This window comes from Ceratotherium simum, chromosome 9 (genome assembly GCF_057802395.1).
Source record: "Ceratotherium simum simum isolate JZ-2026a chromosome 9, ASM5780239v1, whole genome shotgun sequence".
Classification (NCBI taxonomy): Eukaryota; Metazoa; Chordata; class Mammalia; order Perissodactyla; family Rhinocerotidae; genus Ceratotherium; species Ceratotherium simum.
The window spans coordinates 23,639,671-23,661,610 of NC_141908.1; the positions used below are offsets into that span (position 1 = coordinate 23,639,671).

General features: G+C 33.3%; 1 protein-coding gene across 5 annotated transcripts in view; it reads right to left on the minus strand.

Moving 5' to 3' along the window:
* LRP1B (LDL receptor related protein 1B) overlaps positions 1-21,940 on the minus strand; it is a 1,862,264-nt gene that overhangs the window by 254,640 nt on the left and 1,585,684 nt on the right. For all 5 annotated transcript variants that reach the window (XM_087435122.1, XM_087435120.1, XM_087435121.1 and 2 more), the window contains exons 49-56: positions 21,757-21,870; positions 21,366-21,515; positions 18,567-18,689; positions 16,685-16,804; positions 12,186-12,314; positions 8,938-9,060; positions 3,620-3,760; positions 2,297-2,484 (exon numbers count right to left, since the gene is read on the minus strand). In XM_087435122.1, the coding sequence (XP_087291248.1) occupies positions 2,297-2,484; positions 3,620-3,760; positions 8,938-9,060; positions 12,186-12,314; positions 16,685-16,804; positions 18,567-18,689; positions 21,366-21,515; positions 21,757-21,870 (1,088 nt within the window). The remainder of the gene's footprint in view (positions 1-2,296; positions 2,485-3,619; positions 3,761-8,937; positions 9,061-12,185; positions 12,315-16,684; positions 16,805-18,566; positions 18,690-21,365; positions 21,516-21,756; positions 21,871-21,940) is intronic.

A 21,940-nucleotide genomic window follows, 5' to 3' on the forward strand; every position in this document is an offset into this window, starting at 1 on the left:
ATGTATATAGACTTTTTGAATGATTAAATATACTGTCTATTTTAACTAGCGTTCTCACTTTATTCTACGCCCCTTCAGAGAAGTCGAAGTGAAATACTAATATTTTAAAGGTATCAATAAACAAATATTTGTGTGAGGAATCTTATAAACTAATTAAAGTAGTATGATTTAACATGATTTTCTGAGTGATGTCTATTTCTACCAAAAGTAGTTTTCCAAAAATGTATTTATGGGCACTAAGCACTTCTTGTATGCAGGCATGTTAAAAATATTAAACCTTATTTTTAATGTTATGGCAAAAGGTGACCGTTCGACATTCTACAATTTTTAGATTTTACCACAAGGTTGTTATGACACATTTTAAATACACACAGGATGAACACAAATAGATCTACTTTGAAATTTAAATTTTAGATAGATGTAGATATATATTCTATGATATATATATTCTATAGATATATAGACTATAGAATATATATTATATAGATAGAACTAGAGAATTATTTATTGCTATGACTTAAAATTTTAACTAGTTACGTGTAATAATTCTACATTCCTTGATTTTTCAGGAAATACTTCTATATTAATTGTAAATAAGTCGTTAATAATATTTTTTCTGCTTCATTGGGTTTCAAAATATTTACTACCAAAATTAATTAATTGATACATACTCATCTCATTAAGAGCATCTTGGCTCATTTGTCTTATTTCCTTTTACCTATAACATAGTGTTTGTGAGTGAGTACAGGCGTGCTTTAAGTCTATAAGTTTAACCAATTTTTCTTAATACCATACTGGGTCTAAAACCTTTTTTATAAATGTAGCTTTCTTGGTATTTCATTTTTTATCTCTATTTTTACACAAGGAAAAATGACTATTATAGTTTAGGTTATATCTATATACAATAAAATCTTGATCGACGTAATTAAATTAATCATAATACCATAAATTCAGACATTGAAAAATGGCAAAGTTATTGTTTGGCTGAATTTACCATTAGATAGAACTGGCTTGTCATAGAACATCAAGGTTGGCAGGGAAAAGGGCCCAACATCTTTGCAATACACAAATTTTTTCTCTAGCATCTTTTAAAGAAAGACATTTAGCCATAGCTGAAACACTTGTAGTCATGAGAAATGAGGCAGCTCACTCCAATGTAGAGAGTTCTAATCTTAGAACAGTCTTCCTTATATTGAAGAGAATCTGCTTCCCAACTCCTAATTCCAACCTTTGAAACAACTCAAAGCAGGTTGTGCTCTCTATTCTAGTACTTCATATATTTGAATACAGCTAACAAGCAATCTTAGCTCCAGGCAAAATGTCTTCCAAAGGTGTATGTTCCGCACCACCTATGCTTCTGGATGTATAAATTTGTATACACTACCATTTGTCAAGGTTCCTCTTAAAGTGCCATGGCCATAAATGTGCACAATATCCCAGGTGTATTCTGATCAGTGCAAAACTCAGAAGAACAAAAATCTAACCTCTGTAATGGTCCTAGCTGTCATTAGACTGCCTCTGTGTTTTGCAGGAGCCATGTTCTATTGCTGATTCATACAGAGCTATAACTCAGTTAAAAACATTAATTTTCAAATGAATTGCACTTCCTAAGATTTTCCACAATTACATAATCAATTTGAACCTAATGTACAACTTTAATTCCAAAATTTTGTTCGTTTGCATCCTCCATTGCAACATACTGAAACACAGATGTTTTCAAAAGCTGTTTCTGTCAATCAGTTTTGTCAGTGAATCACCCTCTTCAGGAAAGTGGTACTAACAAAAAGCAGTTAGGATATTAGGCATGATTTAATTTTAGTGTACCTGCATTCAGTCCTAATATTTCACGTGTTCTGTTTTTTTCTTTCTGTTTATATGAAAAAAATTGTATTCTCCAATGTTGTAGTAAATAAATGATTAATTCACTTCACTTCAAAGATGTACGGGAGGGAGAATGAGGGAAGAAAGGGGAACTTAAGAGTTGTATACATATTTATACAGCTATTAACATAACAGTATCTCCCTAAAGACTGGTCTTTCCTTGCTTATTTTTTTCTTCATTTTCAGCATATGCTAAAAAACATTTTGACTTTTTTTTGTCTTCCTGATTATATTTTCACAATTTTTATACCACACTATTATTATGGTTTGCTTATATAGACACTCTCTATTTAAATAGTTTTACCTGACAATCTTATGATGCCTTTTAAGTTTTACAGCTATATTAGATTAAATAGTTTTGATTATCTCAAATTCTAACGTATCATATGATTTGCTATTTTTGATTAGTACCTACCTTGTAATTGACCGGAAGGTCCTGACAATCTTGAGAACATCCACTGACTTTCTTACTAAAACATTCATTTATATGGCAGTTTCTCTCATCTGAGCCATCGCCACAGTCATCCTTACTGTCACAAAGACTTCCACTGGGAATGCACCTGCCATTTTTGCACATAAAAAATGAACTGTTGCATGACTGTTCTGGAAAAAGAAAATAAAACAAATGGAACATAAAGGGCATGCCGTTGTTTTATACTGCAATTGTTGAAAACATTCACAAATATGATAACGTATCTGTCAAAAATTATAGTAAATATACGTACATATAAAATGCTTCATATTCAGTGTAATACTTTATACACAAAATACAGAAAGTCAAGGGCAAACTGTGCTTCCACATTCAACACTTATTGCAAATCTTGCTTCACTATGAAAATTAACAATCAAAATAAGCATCTGTAGTAAAATTAATGGAGTATCTCTGTCTTCATCTATATGGTGAAGAATGAGTTTGAAAGTGTAATGATAGTTTGATCATTCCCTCAAGTCATAGGTCTCTGAGAAATTATGTGTCACTAAAAATTAAGAATCTTGAATAGGTAGATATTCCTAAATTCTTTTTCTTCCTGGAAACATAACATTGACATTTTTAAGTCAAGGCATAAAAAGGACATTTGTGGTGAATAATAGTTGTTCCAAATAGAGCTATGGAAAGGAGTTCAGGTTTTGCAGCTACTCATAACCTGATGAACATTACTCAGTACCATACATGATAAAATAAAGTCTATTAACATGTAAACCATGTGAGGAAAAAAGTAATTGGGTTTATTCTAATTCTAAAATATATGATTATGTATTCACTTTGGAATAGTCAAGTGATAGATAGACTAAGTTTGGCTATATATTTATTTCTGTTCAAATGATACTCAATTTATTTCATTTTGCCTAAGTGTGAATAATACAGACTTTCTCTCAGTAAAACTCAATTTCTTTTATGTTTGTGTTTCCAAATGGGTCCATTCATGGAAATTATCTTCACATAAAATAATGTATTAAGAAAATAAGACTGTTTTTGGAGGGGGCAGGGTGATGGATTCATCAGGTTCATTGCCTCAAATAGTCATATTTTTGGCACAGACTTAAATTTCTAAAACTAGCCCCAAAACATCGTTGATTACTAGGATCCTGCATAGTATCACTAGAAACATCTCATGCTTGATTATCTGCATTTCCTTTCATTGAATACCATACTAGACTGAAAATCAGAGTCATGGTTTTGCCATTTAAAAAAACCCACAAATTTTGGGATAAGCATGGTATTATATATTTTCTGTACCTGCACTTTTGCACTTTGGGTTTAAAGGTGCTTCATCAGAATGGTCAGGGCAGTCAAAGTCTCCATCACATTGCCATTGAGTATTCAAAAGACATCGTCCATCAGCACAACTAAATTCTTCTGCATTACATTGTCGGTATCCTGGAGACAAAGAAATAAACATTCTAATTCAATGAACACAGGGGTGCATGTACCTTTGCAAATTGGTGTTTTCAAGTTCTTTGGATAAATACCCAACAGTGGAATAGCTGGATCATATGGTAGTTCTATCCTTGATTTTTTGAGGAATCTCCATACTGTTTTCCATAGTGGCTGCACCAGTTTGCACTCCCACCAGCAGTGTATGAGAGTTCCCTTCTCTCCACAACCTCTCCAACACATGTTGTTTCCTGTCTTGTTAATTATAGCCATTCTGACAGGCGTGAGGTGATATCTCATTGTAGTTTTGATTTGCATTTCCCTGATAGTTAGTGATTTTGAACATCTTTTCATGTGTCTGTTGGCCATCTGTATATCTTCTTTGGAGAAATGTCTGTTCAGGTCTTTGCGCCATTTTTTAATTGGGTTGGTAGTTTTTGTTGGTGAGATGCATGAGTTCTGTATATATTTTGGAGATTAAGCCCTTATCAGATGTATGGTTTGCAAATATCTTCTCCCAATTGTTAGGTTGTCTTTTCGTTTTGTTGATGGTTTCCTTTGCTGTGCAGAAGCTTTTTAGTTTGATGTAGTCCCATTTGTTTATTTTTTCTATTGTTTCTCTTGCCTGGTCAGATGTGGTGTTTGAAAATATGTTGCTAAGACTGATGTGGAAGAGCGTACTGCCTATGTTTTCTTCTAGAAGTTTCACAGTTTCAGGTCTTACATTCAAGTCTTTAATCCATTTGGAGTTAATTTTTGTGTATGGTGTAAGGTAAGGGTCTACTTTCATTTTTTTGCATGTGGCTATCCAGTTTTCCCAACACCATTTGTTGAAGAGACTTTCTTTTCCCCATTGTATGTTCTTGGCTCCTTTGTCGAAGATTAGCTGTCCATAGATGTGTGGGTTTATTTCTGGTTCATTGCAGCCTTATTCACGATAGCCAAGACTTGGAAGCAACCTAAGTGCCCATCAAGGGACGAATGGATAAAGAAGCTGTGGTATATATACACAATGGAATACTACTCAGCCATAAGAAACGACGAAATCCAGCCATTTGTGACAACATGGATGGACATTGAGGGTATAATGCAAAGTGAAATAAGTCAGAGGGAGAAGGTCAAATACCGTATGATTTCCTTCATTAAGTAGTAGATAATAACAACAATAAACAAACACATAGGGACAGAGATTGGATTGGTGGTTACCAGAGGGGAAGGGGGGAGGGAGGAGGGTGAAAGGGATAATTCGGTACATGTGTGTGGTGATGGGTTGTAATTAGTATTTTGGTGGTGAACATGATGTAGTCCATGCAGAAATAGAAGTACAATGATGTACACCTGAAATTTTTACAATGTTATAAACCAATGTTACTGCAATAAACAAAAAATTAAAAAAAAAAAAAAAAAAAAAAAACATTCTAATTCATATAACAAATATTCACTACAACTTCCTCTCTTAAGGTACACCGTACCTAATTAGCTATGTGGGTTACCTGTCCCTCCTAAGGGAAATGTTTCTCATTTCTTTCTGCAATAGTGGTCATACTTGCAAGAGATATTTGTGGTTGGGAAGTAGGATTAAGGCCCAGAAAATAAAGTTGGAAATGAGGCACTCTCATTGTTTCTAGATGAGGAAACAAGAATGCAACACTCGAGTATAACATCTCTGTTCAGCAATTATCTATGTCCTAAAGATTTCCCTTAGAATGAAAAACAAAATGAAAGCTATTAGACATTTTTTTCAAGACTAAGCTTGGTTAGGTATAGTACTAGAACATATGGATGAACTGATTCTGACGTATGATGATAATTTTCAGAAGCTGCAATGCAATGTTTATGTTTGGGAAGCAGCATTCAAAATGTAAAGAAGTTGTGAAAATGAGAAAAATTAAAAGTCAATTTATAGAGTAATAAGCACAAAAACTATTGTAATTCCCCTATATACTGATTCTTAGAGGCATTAAAATGCTTTATTCAAATCACATTATCAATCCATCAATTGTTAATGTTCATATCTATGCCTGTTTGTAAGTAAAACTCATTTGATTCTGAATATTGTGAAGTTTTAGATTAGATTTTTTTCCTAAGTTTGTTAATAATAAAAACTGTGATTTCTGTTAGAGACTTTCTGGTAAATCTGGGCAAATATTCTACTTTTGAAGAGAGTGAGTAAGATTTTTATGGTTAAAAAAATAAACAAAATTCCAATAGAAAAAAAATGATTCGATAAAGATGATTTAATTGAGATGTTTATTATATTGAATGGCAAAACTAGATAGTTCTAAAATACCCCGTTTCCTTAGTATTTCTTTCCTCCCTTTCCTTCTTGACGAGCTCCTCTTTCTCAGTAAATACATACATCCAGTCTCTCCCAACCCAATAACAATAAAAATCCATCGACATACTTCTCTTAACAACACATTTCTCTTCTTCCCTATACTGAACAATCTTCCTTTCCCTTACTTAGCTCCAGTTCATCTTTGATTCATTAACATCTCATTTCTGTAACAGCTACCTTCTGAAATTCCTCATTGAGATAAAATGCCAAGTGACAAATGTCAAATTCAAAGGTGTCTCAGACTCCTACTTCACTTTCCTGCAGCATTTGATATTGTGGACCACACCACCTTGGAAATAGTTTCCTGGCTTAATAGTCATAATCCACTCTCCTGGCTTCTTTCTATCATCGCTTTTGCTGTTCCCTTTTTTCCCTCTTTCTGTATGAAGTCCTCTCCTGTTCCACCACAAAACGTTGCAGGTGAAGCCCTACCTTCAATCTTCAGTCTATTGTTGTTCCTTTTTCCTTTCTACAGTGTTGGATGTTCTCATTTTTTGTCATAGTTTGAATATCGCCTTAACGCTGATGGCCCCCAATTTAATTTTATTTGTCCTGAGCATACTTCTAGTTTCTAGAACTAAATTTTCAAACACTCACTATATAGCTTCATGTGATTGTCTGATTAACATTTCATATTCAAAATCTCCAACATGAATTCTTTGCTACATCTCTCTTCTCCTGCACCAGCAAAATTGGCCCTTAACCTCCTGTGTTCCGAAGCTCCTAACAGCAACACCATCCACCAAGTCACGCAAGCTAGCAATTCTCCTTTATCCTCCATATCTGATTGTAAGTGAATTCTGATGATTCTGTATTTTCCATTCCACCATTTCTACCCTGGTTCAGAACACATCTTTAGCCATCAGAACTATTGCAATAACCTCCTAACTAGTTTATTTTCCCCTAATGGCTCCCCTCCCCATGGCAATATTTCATCCATTTTGCTGAAAAAGATGGTTTTAAAACATAAATTTGACTGTGACATTCCCCTGTATCAAATATGGTTGCTGGCCACTGAGAGACAAAAGGATAAACACAAATTCTTTAACATTCTATTTCAGACTTTTTAAAATCTAGCTTAATTTAACTTTCTAACTTCAATTTACCTCGTAAAAGACTAATTGCTGTTTCTCAACCACATCAATCTGCAGGTCTTTGTAAACATATATAGATTTTACTATGTGTCCAGAACTGCTCTAAGCACTTGAAATATTACCACACTTAATTCTCTTAAGAACTTAAGAGTTAAGCAATGTTATTATACGTCTTTTACTTATGAGAAAATTCAGGCACAGGGAAGTGAAGTATCTTTTCCAAGGTCACACAGCCAGTAAGTGGCAGAACCAGGATTTGCATCCAGGCCATCTGGCTCCAGGGTCCATGCTCTTAACCACCACGTCACACTCTGTAGCATCTAGACATGATTTCCTTTGACTAACCTTCCTTGCTTCTATTCTTTAGTGCCTCAAGAAGTATTTTCTCAGCTCTGATTCCATGTATTGTGATTCTTATTCCCATCTGACAATGTGTGTTATTATTCTATATTGTATTTCTGATTTTCTTGTTTGTCTGTAATTTCTTCTAGTGGGACCTCTGTCTCATTCGTCTCCATATCAACCAAATATAATGTCTAGCAGAGGGAAGATATTCCATCACATGTAAATTGACTTCAGATTTACATCTTGAGTTATGATGTAGCTTTTAAAATATCACATTGAATCCATGACTTCATGGTGAAATGATCATAAAAAACTGATATCCACTGATTTCAAAGAGATTTATATCAAAGACCAAGGCTACAGACACTGTGTGGGGAGGACAAAGGAGAACACTAAATCTACTGCCTTTCATGGTATATGTGGTTTTCAAGGCTTTTTATTTTATATTTATTCATGAACACATTTAAATATTTTACTAAAATACTAAATTCACATAAGATTTCAACTTCAACTTGGAATTTTTAATATGCTGATTTTTATTACAAATGTTATATATGTTTGTCTATACATTATATATATGATGGTTTGATAAATATATATGTAATGAAAAGATAAGTTCCATGATAATAACATTAAATTTTAATGAATAAATGCATGTATAAAAAGAGAAGGCAAAAGGAAAATTTTAAGTATCCAACTATTCTGATGATTGTGAATTGTATTCTTTTTTCTCAAATATTTGATTTGACTATAAGATTAAACTAGTAAGACACAAGACATTTTTATAAACATTTTACAGTGTAGTTCCTGATAATACACTACAGGTAGGCATGGTTTCCAAATAAATGTGTAACTATGCTAGAGCTGAAAGAGGTTACATGCAGTGTGTCTGTATATTACTGAATTTACATGTCTTCAGTTACATTAAGATATGTGTTTCTTTGTTTTTGTTATTTATTTACATATTCCTTGAGTCACTTTAAAAGACTATTACTCAGTATGTACTTACTGCCATTTTTTAACTTTTTTTTTTTTCTCAGTGAAATAAGTCAGAGGGAGAAGGTCAAATACTGTGTGATTTCCTTCATTAAGTAGTAGATAATAACAACAATAAACAAACACATAGGGACAGAGATTGGATTGGTGGTTACCAGAGGGGAAGGGGGGGGGAGGAGGGTGAAAGGGATAATTCAGTACATGTGTGTGGTGATGGGTTATAATTAGTATTTTGGTGGTGAACATGATGTAATCTATGCAGAAATAGAAGTACAATGATGTACACCTGAAACTTTTACAATGTTATAAACCAATGTTACTGCAATAAACAAAAAATTAAAAAAAAAAAAAAAAAGACTATTACTCAGCCTAAGAATATCCTCCATGAAAAGTTTAGATATACCTACCACATTGCAGGGACTCGTCAGAGCCATCTCCACAGTCGTCATCATGATCACAAACAAATTGCTTGGGAATGCATACTTTATTACGGCACATGAAAGCATTTTCATCACATGTATTGTTGGGAGCTAAGAAAGACATCACAAAAAATAAAGTTAGATGAGCTCCTGTTTTATCTTCCCCACCTTAGAAGTCTGAGAAATGTATGCTGTTATACTCAATAATTCATAGTTATTTAGAAAAAGAAAACTTTGCTCAATATTCAATATATTATATAAATTAATAATAAATATGAATATATATATTAATATATTTGAATATATGAATATACATACAATTCAAAGCTTTAGTATTAATACATTCCACAATTCAAGAGTGACCCTGAAATTTCAGGCCATTTAGCAATTTGTAAGTTTGCTGGAGGATGAATTCAAAGGTTCATATGTGATAAAAAATCACTCAACTGTAATAATGTTGCTGGGTTTTTCTCTCCTCATGCCTGTAGTAACGCTAGTAAAGTGACAAAAAACCTTGCTTCTTTGTGAAAAATGGACCTGAAAAGACCACCAAGTGCTAATGTTCATGACGGAGATGAAAAGAAAATCAAAAGGGCTGAGAAAGTTATCGTTTTTAAGGAAAATAAAACTTTTGGGTGACTTCAAGAGTGGAGTGTAGAAATAGGTTAAGATCTATAGTGTGATGAGCCCAACCATAGGTACCACATCAAATCAGGAATATTGATCCATGAAATGGAATATGGATCCTTTTGAAATACTGATCCATGAAAGTAATGCTCTAGCAAGGATCCTAACCAGTGGGAAAACGGTTGATCAAAATGTGCAATAAAACTTCAGTAAAAAGTTCAAAAGATGGTAATATGTGTAAAGGAAATAAACTTTAATACTATATGCATAAAGTCATAGAGGTTTGAAGGGATCATTTAAATATCCTTAATTACCTTTTCTTACATTTAAAAGATAAATGCTATGATAGGACTTAAGGTTTGGGATATTTGGAATGTCAAGAATCTGCTGTACAATGGATGCTAACTAAACATATTGTGGTAATCAGTTTGCAATATATACATATATCAAATCATTATGTTGTACACCTAAAGCTAATGCAATGCTATATGTCAATTATATCTCAACTTTTTAAAAAGTAAAAAAAAAAGAATCTGCTATATGCCATTTATAGTATTCTAGTACACTGGGAAAAAGAAGGCTTTGCAAAAATTCGCTCTGCCACTTTTATTTGTATCCTGAGGAAGCTATTTACCTTCTTGGTGCATCTGTTTCTTTAACTGTTTAATGAGAATAATAAAATCTATCTGATAAATTTCTTGTAAGAACTAAATAAGGTATATGAAGCAGATCAGCTCATTTTAGGTACTCAATAAATTCCGAGGTGCTCTTTAAATTCCTATCTATGTAACAATTGTTTTTGGCAGATCCCCAAAAACACTTCACTGAGATATTGTGGGAATTCAATAATGTAAATAAAAGCACCTACCAAAATAATTGATGTATAATGAGCACTTGAAAAAATTTAGATGGCTTCCAATCTCTTCCCTCCACGTCTTAATAGGCACTTTCCTCTACTTAGAATACCTCTCTCTTTCTTCTCTTTGTCCTTCACAACTCAGATAATGTTACTTTTGCTTAAAATCCTTCCATGAGACTTCTAGGCTTTTTTGTATATTTCTTTATGATGACCTGGTATCTTTTCTATGTATCACTCTGACACTGAATGTATTATAATTATTCTCCTAACATGCTTATCAGCTCCCTACCCCCAGACTGCCCCAGACTCCATGAAGAAAGGAAATCTCTGCTTTCAACTCGGTAATGGTTGAAACAGAGACATGAATAGGTAAAACAAAAACGATTCTTTGAATTTAATTAAGTATAATTTATTTTCAACAAATTTATTTTCAAAAATGATATAGGAGCCACACAGGAGCAGCATTCAAAACTGCCCGTTGTAATCAAAGTAAAACAGTTACTAATAACTCCTCTAACCTTGAACCGTGTGACAGCTTATATAACTGAACTGAATTACACTAATTCTAACACATAAATTATTCTTTAAAACACTGAGCAACAGAGGCTTATTTGGCATTAACGCTTTCAAGTCACTTGAGTACAATTTGTTGTATTTTAGCATAATTTACTTAATAGCACCCATGTGGTCCAAAAGTGTTAATATGCCTCCCGGAGTGTTAACTTGCTACAATAGCAACAGTATACTGGGACCATCTGGATCCCTGAATTGATGCAGAATATTTTATTATGTAGCCCTCAGTGCCCCCATTGACCTTTATAGACACATATCAGTTTCAAGATCAAAGTAAATTATTCTAGAATAGCATAAGTCCTGTGCACATAGGCCTGCCTCAAAGTTTTCTTTTTCCTTCTCTGTTTTAGCTATCCCCCATGTACGTACACCTGCATACACACACTCTTACGTTACGGCTTCAAATACAGTTTTAAAGACCTGAAGACAGGTCATTGGAGAGATTATTGGGAGAATTCACTTTAATGAGCAGAGTTCACGGCACTGTTTCTGATAAATTGCTCAGCTCAACAGATCCCCTGTGTGACCTTGGGACCTGTATTCAAATATTCAGGCCCTTTATTCTCCTGATCATGCAAAGGAATTTATCTAAATTTTTACTACTGAGTGATTCCCTGAAAACTTCCTGAGGTAACCTAGAGTCACAAACTTAGTAAATTGTCTGACCTCCAAAGGTGTTCCTCTGATCCCCCAACTTCATTCAGCTTTTCTATACTATTTTTACCTGACCTAAGGGTTCATACCCTAGCCATAGGACTAATAGGTGTTTACTGACCTTCTGATCAGTAGTTACTTAGGATCACAGCAACCATTTACAGAGTACCTGTAATAGGCAATCTAAAGCCCTTATGCAGAGGAGTGGTGCTAAAAAGAAAATAACAAACCTACCCCATTCACACACAACAGGTAGTTACATTGTGTCACAACTGAAATGATAAATCTGCGTTCAGTTTTCAAATGGGTAATCCCACTGTGCATGTTGAAACACTGAACAGCGGTGAGCAGGGTTGCTGAACTACTATGATGACAACATCCCACCTGATTAGGTCTGATACTACCTACGCATCCAGGAACAGGGAAAGTGAGAGAAAATGTGACATGGTGAGTACTACAAAAACAAACGTCTGAGGATGCTATAGCAGCTGTCTTTCACACACAGCTTCACAAGTGTTCATACCGCAGCCTGCTGTGGAGAGCTCATCGCTTCCATTTGGACAGTCCCTTTCACCATCACAAAGCCAGTGTCGGGGCACACAGGCGTGGGAGCCCTGGCAGCTGAACATGTCAGCCGCACAGGTTATGGCACCTGAAACCCAGAGGAAAAAAAATGCCATTAAGATCAGTGCACATCCATTGGGAAAGGTCTAACATTTACATTGCCTATAGATAAGAAGGGAAGCAGAAGAAATGTGGCTCACAAGGAAGAGATTGTCGTTATTTGGAATCATCAAATATCGCCCTTCCCCTAGAGATGTCTACACATTTTCCTTTCAGAATGCATTCCTTCCTAATTGCAAGCATTATATTTCTTAAAGCTACATGGCAAAAAAATAATAAGGAATTTTTCTCCTTGTAAAATGTAGCAAAGCATAGAAATGACATGGAATTGCAACTAAACTGAGATAAAATTTCAAAAGGACTGAAGCTATAAGGCTAATAATAATAATAATAGTATTTTTATTGCTTAATATATGCTAAGCACTTAACGTATTAACTTATTTAATCTTTGCAATAACCTCATCAGGTAGAACTATTACTAGTTTCATTTCTCAGAAAAGGAAACTGAGGCTCAATGAAGTTGTAAAGCTTGCAGAAAGTCACAAGTGGCACAGGGTGCCTCATGCTGAGCTTGGAGTCCAAAACCCTTCCGATTCCTAAGCACCTTCTCTTAACCACTAATGTCATTATAATGTCATTATTGTTACTCCATACCTTGCATTGTTGAAAAGAAGAAATGTATATGTGTTCCCTTTGCCTTTACACACTTAATAAACAGAATCAACCTTTTCTCTGCTCTACCAATTCAATGTTCCTTTAGTTGCATGGTATTGTTTTTCAAAAGTATACAGCAAAAAAAAGCTTGTAGACCTTGACTGTAAATTCAAAGGGTCGTAGATGGTTTCTCTTTGTTTCTCCTTCTATGGGCATAGGGTAATCACATAAAATTAGAAAATGATTCTTTCTCATGATGTTTCCCTAGCCCCTAGTACAGTTATATAGATTGGTTTGTTTGTTTGTTTCTTATATAAAATATTCGTTGAGTGAATCAGTAGCATGATCCCCAAATCTAACTTTTCTTTGATTTCACTTTCCTGTGACCAAAAGCTGCCCATAGAATACATGCTAAAAAACATAGTGTTAGAGTTATTCAAAACATGTTAATATCTCCAGGAAGAAAGTATGACTGACTAGACTGATGAAGGATATTTTTTCCAAACATTTAAAGCAGTGACCAATATGCTTTAATTGGATTATCATTATCTTACTTTTCAGCCGTAGAGTTTTGAGCAGAAAATGTTTTTCAATGCAATGTTTTCAATATGGGGGGCAGCAGGGTGCCAAAACAGACTCCCCTGGAGATATTGTCCAACATAAACAAACCCATCCCTGACACATACTTTAGTTTGGAGGACAGGACGGCAAGTGAATGTTGAAAATTCACCCAGGTAATTCAGATTTACTCATTTGATTGATCAGTGCTTTAAGATAATGAGGTTTAACATGATTCTATTACTGGAAGAAATCATAAAAAATCTATTAAATAAATTTTGCTTTCATTTAAAAATGAATTTACCTGTTACCTATTATGTCTTTAGTATGTTTTATAATAAAATTCTCTTCCTACAGAAATTATTTCTATATTATTCCTCCTTATTATCTATCTTTTCATGCTTGCCATAAGAACATAAAGTGTCACTTTCACTTTAATATTCTCAACTAGTGCTTTAAATTAATATTTTTGTTATTTAGCTTGAGATTTATAAAATGCATTCTTTTGACCAAGAAAGTGTTAATACGTGTAAAACTCCTTGTCTACTTTCTTATTAGCACTCCAATTGAATCTCAAGGTAAGTGTAATAGATATAGCATTGACTTGGCTGTTGAGAAATTTATTTTTTGTATGACCTTGAAGAAGACTAGTGTTTGAGTTTTACTATTGTAAAGTGAGGGGTATGACTAGATAATTACTAAGATACCTCGAGCTATAAAATGGCATAAGGCTCTTTGCAGCTAATTTTCTGGCTCTCTTGATAGTGTTCAACAGATTCTGTGTTAAGAGCATGCCAAAACATCATAGTCAATTGGGAAGAAAACGGGCCAAAGAAAAAACTCATGGCTTCATTCCATAGCTACACTGCCATCTGGAGACACATTGCCTTCTTCAGGGAAATGAATCCCAAGGGAGAAGGAAAACAAGCTGAAGGAATTCCACCAGATCCATCTTGTGCACTCACTCACATCACCAGATCCATCTTGTGTACTCACTCACATACAAAATTTGATTGGTAAGAGTCACTATTTAGTAAGTATTTCAGAAACCTGAATTCTGGTCCTAGCTCTGTCATCACTGATTTGCTGAGCAACCTCAGGCAAATTTATTAACCTCTGAGAGTTTCTCTTTTTTCATCTATTAAACAATGGAGATGGACTAGACTACAATGTTCAAAATGGGATCCTCAGAACCACCACGTGCTTATTAAGAAAGAGTGTGTTTACAGCCCACATCAGAATATTTGGAGGTGGGGATTAAGAATTTACATTTTTAACAAACCTCTGAGAAGGATCTTTTGTACACTAAAGGTTGAGAATCACTGAAATAAATTATTTATAAAGTTTGTTTCCAATACTAAAATATTAGGTTCAGCTCATTGACTGATGTTTGGTCAAAGCAGTATTTTTTTATGTGTCACCAGCTCAGCAGTTAGTACATAAAATGCAGCCTGTAATTAAATTAAATAGACTGGATATTTTGACAATGGGTAAACATAGCCATTACCATTTCAATCCTTTTTTAAAAGAAATTATTAGGACACTGATAGATATAGACAGAACAATAACACTCTGAAAAATAAAGGTGGGATCAGGAGAAATAGAACAAAAGAGAATGGGAATAAATTAATTTACATAGTGCACATCGGTTGTGGAAGATGATCACAATAATTACATAAGGTAGATCTTTTTGTACCCCCTTAATAGGTGAAGAATTTGAAGAATAAGGAATAAAATGGACCCGTCCATGATCACACAGCTGGAAAATATAGATATGGGAGAATTCAACTCTGCATGACTTTAGAGTCTTTGCCTCTTCTATTATACTGTGTCAACTCAGAAAGGATAGAGGTATCAATGGAGCCATTTAGTGTAGGGTTAAACAAAGGGTCAAAAGTGAGGTGATTTTAGAGACTGGAAACATGCTCAACCCATTGTAAATAGGTAATCCTTTTGTTAAAATGAAAGAAAGATTTAATAGTGAAGTGTAAAGTAGTTAAAAGAGACTGTCCAGTCATCTAATTGATTACTGATTTCTTTTTCCTTTCAGAGATTTTTGATAGTGATCTTGCCATGTTTCTATTTATCTGTTGTGTAACTAAGTTGTTTCAGCTGTGTAAATAAAAAGTAGATTTGGGGTGGCTTAAATACAAGAAAATAAATTGCCTGCTTTCACAGGATATCTCCAGTTTTATATTATTTACAGAGAACATCAGTTTAGTTTGAGCATTATGAAATTCCAGCTACTTGTCTCCATGGTAATGACCTAATAACAGGCCACAACTCCTGAAATTTAAGAGGTGTTAAAGTATACTTAACTCTATATATGCACCTTATTCTATGACTCAGGTCCTTTTCTCTCTAAAATGAAGATGATAACAGCTACGAAACAGGGCTGATATAATAAGTAAAGTATATATAACTATAGCTACAAACACAAATAGAAACAGATCAGATAGATAAATAGACAGACATATATAGAATGCATGGCCAATTATAATAAATTTATAGAGATCAGATTGCTTTCTTCTTCTTCTTTCCTTTTAAGAAATTCAGTTAATAATTTCATTTAAATTAATTTTTAAATGTGATTATTTAAAAGCAATTGCATTGGCTTTGTAGTTGACATATTGTACGTAAATACAGACGTCTGACACTATGTCTCTAATCCTATAACGCTGAATTTCAAAGTACATTTTAACATCATATACAACAGCTTCCTTCCTTACTTCCCGTTTAAAACAATTCAATGATAATGATCACTAAAATACACACACACACATACATATAGCATGTGTGGCTTGTGGCCTTGTAAATCAATATAATGCTTTCCGAGGGCACCTTAGGAATACATAGCAAGAGCCATGAAGTAACATTTGATCATTTTCCAAGTAATCCCAATCATTGAGATTTATTCCAAAGAAGTCATTGAAGACTAAAAATAAAATTTACAAATACATTCATTATGTCCATATTCAGGGAAAATCCGAAGAACAACTATATATAAAAATAGTAGAATAATAGGTTGTCACAAAAATAATAAAAACAGCTATATGGAAATGTATATACAAATTTAATGTTAAATTTAATAAAGTAGAAAACAAAGTTTTAAGTATGCTCTAAAATGATGGAGCATATGTATCATACACCTAAAAATTGAATGAGAACACAAAAGAAACAACTCACCACAAATGCTATCACTTTCGTCTAATCCATCTTCGCAATCATCCTCTCCATCACAAATCCAGTGTCTAGTAATACATTTTTGTGCAGAACAAGCAAATTGGTTCCAAGAGCAAGAAGAATCTAGAAAACAAACAAGCATGTTTGTTTTAGATACAAAAGAAAAAAATTGGTTGAGACCATCTTAGGATAGATCTGACAGTGGGAAAGTTCTTCCTTAGACTTTGCAAAAATCAACTATCCTATAATAAAACAAGTCAAATTCCTCTTCTCTGTGACAGCTCTATTAAATTTTGACAATAGCTTCCATATTCCCTCTGTGTCCAGGTTATACAACATTGTTCCTTTACCATAATTCTCACTCTCACTAGTCATCACTCTCTCCTAAGTATATTTCAGCTGGTTATTTTTTAAAAAACATGTGTTGCACAGATACAAAATAAACATTCGAGGTGTGGCCTAGTCATCCTTTTTAATTTTTAATCTATTTTTGAACAAATGGGGAAAAAATTACATCCTAGACAAGATCACAATATGGTGGACTGACCAGCATATATATTTGTTCTTAAAGATGAAGTGACTAAGAAGGTTTTAGCTTGATGACAAACCATCAGTTTCATACCTGTACATACTTAATTTGATGTTTTTGTTTTGTTCCCTTAGAAACACTTAAGTCTGACTAATAATATCCAAAATCATTGGCATTGTGGCTGGTATTTTATTACCAAATTATGCACTTTCAATACTGTACTTCATTTATTTCCAAAGTCAGGTTTGTGAGTACTCTCCTCTGCCCTCAGTCTGTGCCTCCACTCAGCATATTTATCACCAGAATACATCCAAAAATAAAATCCTTCCAAGTTAAAGTGTCCAAAATATAAATTACTATAAAACTAAAACTTTTGTTTGTGATCCTATAAACTAAAAACTTTGCATCTTTATTCAAAATATTTACTTAGATGACCTATGAAAAATGTTTAAAAAACTGAAGCCTGGACAAAACAAAATTAAAGAAGATATAATCATATAATGGCTTCCTATCCAGAAATTATGAGTTTACCTAAACTATTTGTAAAGTTGTCTGTTAATCTCGTTCAGAATCTGGCTTTAACGTAGAGATATATAACATCTCAATCAAACAAAATACACCTTCTTATTTCATGATGACATTTACTTTTAGGGGAGTTTGACATTTCATAGAAGATCCATTTTTAATCTTTTTTTCTACTTTGTCTCTTCACCACAGTGTATGTTATTTGTGTTAAACGAAAAGCATGAATATATGCTTTGTGTCCCTGTAGGAAATTTCTTTTGCCTGGAAATCATAAAATCAGTAAATTTTATAAAATAAATTTTTAAAATGCTTTCTTACTTGGCCAAGTGAGATGAAATGTACACATAGAGAAATTAGGAGGTAGGTGGTGAAGGGTGAGAATTTGAAGAAATATAAGCTTAAGTATACTATTTGAAGCTATACATATAATAAATAGAAACATTTAGGATAATAATATGTCAATAGCAGGTAGGGGATGTATAATGACTACTGTAAGCTAAATCCTTATTTTTCATAGCAGAAAGCAAATATATTAGCATCTAAAGTTAATGTCAGGAAATGAAGGTATAAGTATATCGTTTGGATTGATGGAGGTAACCATTAACAAAAACAGAAAATGTTAAAAGAAAAGGTTGGGACAGCAGATTGTTATTCTTCATTATAAGTTCTGTTCTATTTTAATTTTTACTATTTTGTATTATTAATAAAAATGAAAATTGGTGTTAAAATCAATTAGCTATATTTTGTATGTATAAAACCCCTATGCAAGAAGACATCAGTATAAAAATAATATTGTGATTTATAAAACTAAAGCAAGATATAATGTCTCACCACAGTGGAATTCATCAAGTCCATCCTCACAATCTTTCTGACCATCACATATCCAGGTATTCAAAATGCATCTTCCACTAGGACAACCAAAATAATTCTCTTCACATTTGTGTTTGTTTTGAACTGTGATAAAATAGAATATAAGGTTAAATAATTTAAATTAATCTTAGACTCCTGAAATACAAGTAGATAACAAAACAGTAATACTCCTTGAACTGGAAGAAAAAAATAACAAGAAAACTTAAATAAAAAATAGCTGAGATGTTCTCTTCAAGAATGTCAAGGTCATGAAAACCAAGGAAAGATTAAAAAACTGGAACAGAGAAGAGGAGACTAAGGAGACAAGATAATCAAATCCAATCCAGGATTGGATCCTGGATCAGAAAGAGGATACTAAAGAAAAAGCTGGATAACTACAAAGAATGTGGAGTTTAGTTAATAAAAATAAAATAAAATAACTCAGATAACTATAAAGTGAGTAAAGCTAAAGTCAAAGAATCATATTAGATAGAAGATAATCTTAAGTCCAGATTTGTAAAAAATAAATAACACTATAAAAACAGTGTATCTTTGCTAAGAAAGTATGGACTTGGTGTTTCTACTGCCCTATATTTTGAGTATGCTTTGACAGGATTGAAGTAAATATTCTCTATTTTAAGGAAGAAAAATAAGTTGCAATGGAATCGCTAAAATTGTTATACCTTACAGAAATATCATGAGAATAAAAAGTATCCGTAGGTAAAATTATTTTATAAATTATATATTTTTTAGATTGTGGAGTATTAGTATTATAACCACCTAGACTGTATATAAAATACTAGATTTTTCTCTTTACTGGATATCATCTTTCCCTATGCACCTTCAGGTTTATACAGTTTTAGATGGACTGGCCCATAGGCAATCACAAAGTAAACCTTAAAGTTTATATGCAAAGCACACGATAATGGTCCATTACAACTATTTTAAGATAAAAAATTACTCCCATTTTATTTATTTTTATTTTTATTTTTTTGGTGAGGAAGATTGGCCCTGAGCTAACACCTGTGCTAGTCCTCCTCTATTTTGTATGAGGGTTGCCGCCAGAGCATGGCTTGATGATTGGTGTAGGTCTGCACCTGGGATCTGAACCCACAAGGCCGCCGAGGCAGAGCATGCAGAACTTAACCACTATGCCACCGGGCTGGCCTCCCCATTTTATTTTTCAAAGTTCAATTTTGTAGATCTAACTAAATACGAAAATAAATTTTTAAGGAAATTCACCATTAAACCAAAAAGTCTTGAGTGTGCTTTGTGTCTAAGTTTTTCTTAGGATATTGCCTAGATATAACCCAAGGTATTTAGACTGACCTATTACTGGCTTTCTGTCTGTCTGTCCATCTGTCTTCTAAGTCTACATGAGTGTCTCTATCCTCCTTCCTTAATAAAATAACACTTCTCTATTAGCGTTGAAAGTTAACTTTTAAAATGATTTATTAATACTAGAAAGATATAAACACCACAAAAGAAGTTAAAAGAATATATAGATTTAATGGATATCTATTATATGCTGCCTTCAAGATAATTTTAAAAAGTAACTACAGCCAGAATAAAGAATTATTGTAGAAAGAACATTGGATTAAGAATCTAAACACCCAGGTTCCTTGAGTCTAAAACAATCTTTCTATATTTTTTTTTAAATGTTTTATATAATTAAAAATAAAGTGACAAAAATGTAGAAGAGTTGCAGTGAGCCCCAATCAAGTTCCTCCAGAGAAGTTCTCCAGTTCCTCCTAGGATAAGCTAGCCTTTTCAAACTCAGAAAGAACACAAATGATATGATAGAACATCACACATTGTTGAGCAGAAAAAAAAATGAATCTGCTGTTGCCCAAATAAGTCATAGATTATGAACTATTAAGAATACCAGTTCTTCAAAGTAGATTGAGTGTGTGTGTATGTGTGTGTGTTTGTGTACACTGGTGTGCAGAATACCCATGAATATAATTTCTTAAAATATTTCAAAAAATTTTTTCATATCATCTAAACATGGAAAAAGTAAGTGCAGCAGTAGGGTGAGGAGAGAGAAATAGTAGTATGAGAGCACATTTAATAGTTTCCTATATAGCATATCTACTATCAGTTACAGTCATTTAACACCTTTCTTTCCTATATTACTATATATTTTTAATTGGTTCTTCAAATAGTTAGAAAGAAACAGGGTCATGACCTTTTTATAGAAGGCATTCTCCTAAGAATACAAATGGTACTTTTCAGAGCTTATATAGGTAAAGATGGTTAATAGATATAAACACACCTGTCTGAACTTGATCCAGTAATGATAACTATTACTCATACTATTATGCTAAAAGATTGTGTAAACTGCATCAAACAGCCTAAATGACAATACCAGCTGTATAATAACATTGAGTAAAGCCAGTGGTGAGAAACGTAGTCTATGAATAATTTTTTTCCCTTTAGTGTATGATTAGTTTTTTTCTCAGTATGTAATACTTCTGTGGAAGCTTTATAGATTACACATTTTAAGACTAATCACTAACTTTTTAAAAAGGGTTAATAATGAACTGAACATGACAAATGAAATTGATCCAAATACACAATGGATTTCCTGAGTATCATTTCATAACTTATTTAAAAAGATCAAGCGGCATGTTTAGAAAAGGATGATTACTTTTAACTTAGTCTACACCATTTAGATTTTAATCTTAACCATTGAATATCAAGAATAAAAATTAATAAGTTTATTCTATACAACTAGCCTCTGAATCTTCAAGGCAAAGACTGTTTTCTTTCTAGAATTACCTGGGCATTTTAATTCATCTGAATAGTCTCCACAGTCGTTAGACCCATCACATATCCAGGTTGGCAGAACACACAGCGAGGTAGAATTACATTTTATGAACCCTGTGGTTTTCACTCCAAGTTTATAGAAATATGTACAGTCTGTATTATCTAAAAAGAGGTAAACAGAAAAATGAAAAACACCTCATCTGCAAACATTATGAGCCTTCTATGTAGGTCACAGAGACAAGAAAAGTTAACCTCATTTGGAGAAGTAAGTATGCAATTATCCTACACAACAGGGGTTAATTACATATCAACTCTGGACGAGGTTGAGTGAAAAGCTGGACTGTGTTCAATGTAATGCCAAAGGTGCCCAGGCATGAACAACAAAATGTAGTGAATATCTTACTGCAGTTCTTTTCATCTGAAGCATCTGCACAATCTATGTTCTGGTTGCATCGTGCTGATCTTGTAATGCACGTTCCATCTGCACAGCGGAACTCAACAGCGGCACAGGTTGAAACTAGAAAAACAGGTAAATAAATAAGTGGATAGATAAGACAGAAAATGACTCCTTGCTTTAACATTTGAAT